The 8,964-nt window shown below is 34.0% G+C and overlaps 1 protein-coding gene and 1 pseudogene across 2 annotated transcripts; one reads left to right on the forward strand and one right to left on the reverse strand.

Annotated features, from left to right (window-relative positions):
• The first annotated feature begins 261 nt into the window (after positions 1 to 261).
• Positions 262 to 1,332, forward strand: LOC146899859 (cytochrome P450 89A2 pseudogene; annotated as a pseudogene).
• A 422-nt stretch (positions 1,333 to 1,754) lies between these two features.
• Positions 1,755 to 7,939, reverse strand: LOC146899860 (cellulose synthase A catalytic subunit 7 [UDP-forming]-like). 2 transcript variants are annotated; one of them, XM_085735205.1, is made up of 12 exons: positions 7,848 to 7,939; positions 7,434 to 7,629; positions 6,974 to 7,150; positions 6,794 to 6,890; positions 6,015 to 6,281; positions 5,320 to 5,665; positions 4,855 to 5,115; positions 4,555 to 4,767; positions 4,166 to 4,337; positions 3,882 to 4,081; positions 3,358 to 3,711; positions 1,755 to 2,703 (listed from the first exon to the last, which is right to left on the reverse strand). In XM_085735205.1, exons 1-12 carry the CDS (start codon positions 7,920 to 7,922, stop codon positions 2,116 to 2,118), a joined length of 2,946 nt encoding a protein of 981 aa, XP_085591331.1. In that variant the 5' UTR covers positions 7,923 to 7,939; the 3' UTR covers positions 1,755 to 2,115. The 2 variants fall into 2 exon arrangements, with proteins under 2 accessions (XP_085591331.1, XP_085591330.1); XM_085735204.1 differs by having other exon boundaries at positions 6,794 to 6,893.
• Between the last annotated feature and the right edge of the window lie 1,025 nt (positions 7,940 to 8,964).

Raw genomic sequence — 8,964 nt, forward strand, 5'->3', positions numbered from 1 at the left:
GAGAGATTTGTGAGAGAGATTTGAGAAAAAAAAATTTGAAGATGTGATGAATAATGGAGATGAGAGAGCTTCTGCCAGACTTGTAGCAGAAAACTTCGGCAGTTAAGTACCGAGGAATTCCTCGGCAGTTAACTGCAGTCGGATTTTAAATTCCTCGCCAGTTAACTGCCGAGGGGGCAAAAACGTATTTTACATGTGTGTCCCAGCCTTCTCTAATGTGTCAACAGCAATTTTCTACTATTTTTCATGTGTTTCGGTGAAAATGTGGACGGTAAGAAAATTGAAAAAATAAAAGACATCCAGCAACGTTTGATTTTGAGCTTCGGACAGTTGGGTGCACTAAATTTCTTCCCGAAAATTGTATCTCGCGCATTGTTTAGAAAACGTTGGCAAGAATTTACGCATCTTTGGAAGTTGCAAAATGATTTGTTGGTCGAACTAATACAAGCCAGAAAGAAAGTTATTAAAAAAAATAACGACGATGATGAATGTGTTGTTTGTTATGTGGATACTTTGTTAAATTTGCAGTTACCTGAGGAGAAACGGAAGCTTGACGAAGGTGAAGTTGTTGCACTATGTTCCGAGTTTCTCACTGCAGGAACTGATACAACTTCAACTACACTAGAGTGGATTATGGCGAATTTGGTCAAAGACAAATACATGCAAAAAAGGCTAGTGGAGGAAATTGAAGAGGTGGTTGGTGGAAGAGAGGAAAGGGAAGTGAGAGAGGAAGATTTGGAGAAATTGCCATATTTGAAGGCAGTGATTTTGGAAGGGTTAAGGCGTCATCCTCCTACTCACTACACAATTCCACGTGTAGCGACGGAGGATGTTGTTTTGAATGGTTACTTGGTGCCTAAAAATGGGACCGTGAATTTTATGGTGGCAGATATAGGATTGGATCCAACGGTTTGGGAGGATCCTATGGCGTTTAAGCCAGAGAGGTTTCTAAAAGATGCAAAAAATAGAAATGAATTTGACGCATTTGATGTTAGGGGTAAAAAAGAGATAAAGATGATGCCGTTTGGAGCAGGGAGGAGGATTTGTCCTGCCTATAAATTGGCAATGCTCCATTTAGAATACTTTGTTGCTAATTTGGTTTTGAACTTTGAATGGAAGACTTCGACAAGTGTTGTTGATTTGTCTGAAAAACAGGAATTTACAATGGTGATGAAATATCCCCTAGAAGCTCAAATTTCTCTCAGGAACTAGATTCAACAATTGGAGACATTTTATAGGATTGTGCACCATTGCAAAGAATAACAAAAAGTATATCTACCATAAAACAATGGTGCAAACACATTTAGATATAAATGATACATTGATTCCATAGAGCAATGATACACATATAGCAATGTAAGGTTAGTTTACAAACTTGTCTACTAATCCATATAGTACATTTCATAGTTATTCCTAAATCTGAAAATGGAAAGACGAACTGTCAATGAACCAATCTCAAGTTAAGTTAGCTGTTCTCTCTATGTTTTCCTGAATGATTGAATTTACAGGCTTTATGCAAGCAATGCAATTTGCAGCTTGCAAAGAGGTTTAAAAGGAACAACATCTGGATTGAAGTCTCATGAGAATATCTTTGTGCTTAGTTTCATTTGGTAATGATACATGCATTTTAATTTTTCAAAAACAACAAATCTCATTTTGCTGTTTTTATTAACATTACTTATACTCAAACTACTAAAATTTTTGTTCAATTTAATACCACAACATCAATCAACCATGGTGTAAATATATGTATATATCTGTGGTTCTCCCTTGGCTGGTGCTAGGTTCAGTTTCTTTATTAGTTGAATAAATTAAGTCATCACAACCTCACTTGGAGCCAAAAAATGAAAAATCACAAGTAAACAACTTTTGTTTTGTTCCTCTAATTACAAAATAAGTACAAAGTGCTCTCCCTTGCATGCTATGAAGCACCACATTACAGACACAAACACAGTCACTAAATAGGACATTGACACGTCTACGTCAATAATAATTCCAACACATGTCAAACAACAAACAAGTCTTCAGTTCGAAGTGTCAGTGCAACATAGCTTGCATGTATACCACAAAACTTTTCTTTTGGCTCACATCATTCATTTGGGTAAATAAACAAATTCAACAACTAATTCCACATTGCTTAACATCAGGCCCCTTAGTTTTCAACACAAAAGGGTCAATTCTTACCCAAACCAAGGAAAAGATAGAAGCCAAAAGCACAGACCAAATGACAACAAGAGTTGGTGTTCTATTCTGTCTTCCCATTAGTCCTTTAAGGAAAGGATAAAGATGAGCAATAACCCATGAAGAAAAGAACAATTTCCCAATCAATGCTCCCCATTCATGTTCACCGCTATTTATAGCATCTGTGAAACCAGCAACAATACCAATAATGTTGAATATAGTCACTGTGGTTGGAGGTATTAGTAGTACTGTCCATCTAATGGTGTACAGTTCGTTAAACTCGCCATCATCGTCTGGTGCCTTCGATACAATGTTGAAATGTGCATTAAATCTACCAAGGAATCTTCCCATTAGGCCTTGTACAATTGCAAAGAGATGTGCTGATATACTTCCAATGACCCAAAATTGTTGATTTCTCCACCATTCCTCAAGACTAACTCCACTCCATCTCAATTCAAGAATAGAAGAGGCGAAGATTGAGATGAATAGAGAAATGAAAACCAGACTTGCAAAAGTTCCTACCTGAACAATATTATTTGTAAACACGATGAATAATGGCTTCATTAGTTAATAATAAGAGATTAAGGGCCTATTTGGTTAAACTTAATTGAACTTATAGCATAAGCGCTTGTCATATAAATGTTAATGTATATGCTATTTCCATAACAAGGGATAAAATATAATCAAATTGAGTTCACAAAGTTAGAAATTGTTTTCATAAACTAAAAGCTGTTTTCATATAAATTATAAGCTGAAAACAACTTATGTAAGTGTTATAAGTTGTTTTCATAAGCTTTTCCAAACAACCTCGCAAGTACGTATGAGTAGTATGGACGTTGTGACTATGTAAAACTTTTTTACCATGCATCATGCCATGATACCACAACGTCCATACGTGCTGTGACGTGACTCCGTTAGTTTTGTGTTTTTTTTAACGGAAAGTTAACGGAGGGACCAATAACAATATTTTTACAAAGTGCAAGGACCAATGCCAAACAAAAAAAAGTGCAGGGACCAAAGTCAAAATCGGATGAAAATGCAGGGACCAATGACACATTTAAACCACTTTTAAAATATCTCAAAAAATATCTACATCGACATTATTGAATCCACCATGCATGTATAATTTTTATTTTTTTGCCGTGAGAATGTATAAAATAGAAGGAAATTGATTACCGATGGTGTGATGAATTTATCAGTGAGCAAGCAGACAGCCGGAACGATACAATATATTATGAGAGGTAATGCACTAAAAGGGTAGACAGTGCTGTTAATATAGGCAATCCTTTGGAGCAGCTTGAGTCTTCCTTCTTTAAAGCCATACCATATTGGACAGTGGCGGCTGAATAGGATTTCAAGTGATCCTACCGCCCATCTAAGAACTTGGTTAAGTCTTTCTGTAAGATTTATCGGGGCTGTTCCCCTAAAAGGAGCTCTTTTCGGCATGCAGTATACCGATCTCCAACCACGAGTATGCATCTTTAAACTTGTTAGAATATCTGATGCTATAGATCCATAGCTCATACCAACCTGTAGATGGAAAAAGTGTATTCATAACAATTTAGATGGTTTAACAGTTTAAATATTGTCTTCAAACATACACCTGAACTTGTATTTGAAGTTGGTTAACCATTCAAAGTGTTGCTGAAATTTGTTATCAAATTTGTGTGTTAAAATATTACTTTTGTTCTATAATATACCTCGTATCCCCAGAGTGTCCGGTCTTCATAGCTACAACTCATGACATGAATGGCCTCTTTAAGCAGGACTTCTTGAGTTGAAGAAGGATCTACACCACCTTCTTCTGTCAATGAAGAATTCATGAAGAGTGTAGACTTTCCAAATTTATTTTCAGTATCCTTATCTAATTGCAATGGCTGCTTGTCTTCATCGGTTGCTTCTATTAAAAGAAAAGTAATTGTTATATACATGAAAAGGGAAAATAATTTCATTTTGTTAGTTTTTCAAGTGAAATGATTGTCACCTATAATGCTCCCATCCTCTTCATTTTCATCCTGTTTTGAGTGAACTTGTACGACTCGAGAGCGTTTTGACGCCTTAGGAGGATCAAAGCCATTTAAAGCTTTCCTTCTGAATATACAACCTGATCCAATATAAACAGGTCCTTGAATTCCATCTAGACACCTCAAGTTGATCTGCGGAAAAACAAAATAGAAAGGGTAACATGTCATTGTCAAATTCCATTCACACAAATACAATTAAGGCCGCCTATGAAGCACGGACACAAACACAAACACCATACACAATAATGACACTGAAATCTAAAAACTGGTAACAGTTTAAGCAAATGGAAAGACTGTATGTAACCACATAACATGTCAGGTAGCAAATGATTTAAACTGTGGAACTTACATCAAATAAAATAGTGTTTTTGTTGGCATAACGATCGTTCCTATCAAGACTATCAAATCTCAGTGGAAACTGAACAAAAGCAATACTATTCCCAAGTTGAATGTCCATAAAGAAACACATGGCTTCTCTCACAACTTTGCTGTAATTCACATAATGATTGCAGTCCAAGTTGAGCACAAAAGGAGCATTGCTCAATACTGCCGATACACGAAGCTGAATAGACAGATTAAAAATATTAGTTTGATGAATTTTGATCAGAAAAGTCAATCAATGCAATGTTGAAATTGAAATGTAAATTACCAAGGCGTTCATTGCACCGGCTTTTGTGTGATGTTGAAATGCAGGTCTTTTCTCTCTAGAAATGTAGACGAGAGATGGAAGTTCATTTCCTTCATTGTCTCCTCCATTGTGACCAAGAAGTATTTGTATCATACTTGGATGATCTTTTGTGTTGTTTCCTGGCCATGGTGTCTCATCTTTCATACTCCAACCTTCTGATGGAACTCTCATAGATTTAGCCACAAGCGCATTTATTCTCACCTTAAACTCTTCATATTCTCTCTGTTAGAAAAGTAAGGGGACAATGAAGCTGCTGTAGTATTCTGTTGTATATTGTATACTCTAATAAAACTAAACAGTTATTTGAAATCAATTTGGAACAACAGAATTTGACAACTTTTTAAATGGTTGTTAATGAAAACGTTGTTGTCCCAAATTGATGTTCAAATAACATTTCTGTAATTTAGTGCATGCTATGATACTAACCTTCATAGCACGGCGTTCTTTTACGTATGTCGGTTGAAGCTTATCCTTAAGAAAGTCTATCTTCTCAGAGAAATACTTCTCAGGTGCACGCGGCTCGGTAGAGAATTGTTTACAGAAAGGTACCCATTTTTGCGCAAATTCAGCTGTTTCTTGAAGTGCTTCAAAGGTGAGCATGGAAGCGCCGTCATCAGAAACGTAACATGAAATTTTGTTTGCAGGATAATCTAGTGCCAAAATTGAAAGAACAGTATTTGCTGTAACAAGAGGTGGTTCCTTGATTGGATCTGCGGTTGTTATAAAGATATCTATTGGAGAAAGCATATTAGGCTTGTTTTCCGGCTCAAACCTGCATTACAATTAAGTCCAGCTGGTATCAGTTCAATGCTAAAAGTTTGACATCGTAACCTTAGGAGTCGAGTTCAAATCCCCTCCGAAACAATAGTTGTGAAAGTTAGTTAAACCAGTTAGTTATACGAGCCAATTGACTATACAAGCCTTATGTACTCCTTGATGTAATTCATAATTTCATGATCAATATAATTTTCATTTACTTTTCACTTATCCGTGGCTTCTATCACACATAGTAATAGAGGCATTTTATCACGAATAGTAATAGAGACAGTTATAAAATTGTCATTCAGAGTAAAAGTAGTAGAATGATATCAACTATATGAGAGTAAAATAAGCTTCAGGACCTGACTGAAAGGCGGTCAAGGTATGTCTCGCGATCGATGGGAAACCATTTGGGAATCTGATCAAGTATCCATGACAATGCAAGCCAGATTTCACATGATACTGATATGAACCAAAGTCCAATTGCATCAGGTACTGGATGAGAGATTCTGTACTCAAAGAAGAGTAATAGAAGGATGAGCCTTGCCACAACCATCATTCTATAAGGACTGAGTCTTCCTGAAGGTATTGCTACTTTCCTTGATAGTGGCTGTCTAGTTTCATCTTTCCTGCATTCATCATGTTACACAGCATTAATTAGTCATGTTTGAATAAACAACTTAATTAAGTGCTTAAAACATAAGCGCTTATCATATAGTGTAAGTGTTTATGTAAAAGTTAATAGTAATGTTTTCATATAAGCTATAAGTATTTCTTTAAGTTATAATATAAAGGCAGTCTGTTTTCATATAAGCTATAAGTTGTTATCTTAATCTACCCTGAAGAGCTTATATTAATAATCTGAAAATAGCCTATAGACGTGCCATAAGCTGCTTTTATAACCTCTACCAAATAGTCTCACAAGTGCTTATGTCAGTAGATAAAATAAAGTCTAGATATTTTCATATTAGCTATAAGCTGTTTCATAAGTTGTCTCGAACAATCTTACAAGTGTTTATGCACTAGATAAGCTCAAACAAGTGTTTATGATAATTTTCTAGAGTAAAAGACACAGGCATGTATCATTGTTAAGAGAGTTAGATCACAAGTTTCCTAATTTCATGATGTATGACATACATACATGGCCTTTTCTGGATCAACCGCGTCAGTTTCAATCAACAGATTTCCTTGCTGCTTCCACTCATCTGTTTTCTCCTTGTTATCTAATTTTGCACCATCTGCTCATGGAAGCTCATTGAGTTAATTAATTAATTAAGCATATAGTTCAGCTTAATTAAATTTATAGGATAACAAAACATACAATTTTCTCCAATACTGTGAGAATATAGGGGTTGCTCCCTATATTTTGTATCATCATCATCAATGCTATTCATATTATCTTCATGCATAAGCTTGTACTTTTCCTCTTCCATTTTAAATTCTTGTTCAATATCATCCACATCTTCTTCATCTTCATCTCCCTCCACTCTTGGACTTCCTTTTGCATGCCAAGAAATAACAATAAAAAAGAAAGTTATATCATTAGTGAAATCTATGTATAGTTCTATACTATGCTATATAGGAAGATCATAAACAAACACATACACATACCAGACACGACACGACACTGAAACTAAATGTGATTGAACGTAACACAGGTGTTATTACTGTATCAGTGTTGGACACGCTATCGATCCTACATGGTATGTATATTTATTCTTTAAGTAACGTTTATTATTTATTTTTTATATAGTTTTTGGATTGATTAATTTAGAAAATACCTTTGATACGCTTGTATCTTGTATGGCATTGAGGGCAATTTTGAGAGCCTTCTTTCCTTTCATACTCATAGCATGGCCTGCAGACAGGGAAGCCACACTCTTCACAAGCTACAAATAAGTCGCCTTCTACTGTACGCCCTACAGAATCACCACATATCTCACAATTTTGACCATCCAAGTTTTTCACTGCCTTAGGCTGCATAATAAAAAATTAATTAGAATTGTACATGTTATTCCAAAAAATAAATAAAATATATTGAATATTACAATACACTTAAAAATTAACACATTAAGTACTATATTATATATATTTTTTTTTCCTAACATGCTACATATAAAAATAACAAAGGGCTTATAAAAAAGGGTGTAGGTAATAATTAACTTGTGGTCTAAATTAATATATGTATGGTTTACCTCATTTTGTTTTTGGATGACCACAAGTTCATTGCTGTTAAGAGACCCTGCAAAAAGACCACTCTTAGCTTCCATGTTGAGTGTGCGAGGGTAGGGAATGGAGATATGTTGCTGCAAGTATATATATATATATATATATGTATGAGTTATTATGATTGTGGTTAATTTACATATTAATTATATATATAATAACTCTTGTCGTGAAATAAGGAAAAGCATTGAGGTGCTTGTTTTAATTTCATGTGTCACATAAAGGTACTATTGTTAGTTGTGGGGTTACAAGTTGAAAATATAGTGCAACTTAGTTTATGTTGAAAGCAGGATACGATTTGCCTTAATGAAATATATAGCTTAACGCAGAAAGCCAAAGACATCTGTCTGAAGTGGACATGATTTTTTGGTAAAGGCTATTGTTTATTTGAAAATGTTAATTGGTGATTTTAGAGCATTTATTTAAAAAACTTTATATGGGGTTTGCATAAAACTAATGTAATTATTACTTGAATTTTTCTATCACATGAATGAATTTGTGCATTTTATATTAAATATATAACCTTTTAGTAAATAGTTATGTTAAATTGTGTTTTAAGGGCACATGTTAAACAAGCTAAAATTAGAAACAGTCTCTTAAATTTTATGCATTCTATTTTTGACTAATTAATTTGTGCTTTAATGACACAAATTAACCTTTTCCTTTCATAAATAATTGTTGTTTTTACAATAAAAAGTTGTTTTTTAACATGTGCAATATTGCGTAAAAAAAATGTGTAATGTTAGACAAGTTTCTTCACCAAAAAAAAAAAAAAGACAAGTCCTTATTAATTTGACAAATAATTGACTTATATTTTCAAGATACATATATTTTTTAGGAGTTAATGATATGTATACAACCATTTTATAACAATTTTTTGACAATCTTCTTCTCTCTTCTAATTGGCCAAAAATAATGGAGAGAGAGGAAGAATACAATAAGAGTATGAAAGATTTGTTTAAAAATTGTCTTAAAATGATTATGCAAATCTATTTTTATTTTTTAATTTTTTTAGAGAGTTCTTAAACAATTGTCATAAGACAGTTGTTAACATGATTTTTGTTTATTTTTGAACGTAGAAGTTAT

Source organism: Medicago sativa, chromosome 8, assembly GCF_051527215.1.
Source record: "Medicago sativa cultivar Bolivia chromosome 8, Bolivia_mono, whole genome shotgun sequence".
Lineage (NCBI taxonomy): Eukaryota > Viridiplantae > Streptophyta > Magnoliopsida > Fabales > Fabaceae > Medicago > Medicago sativa.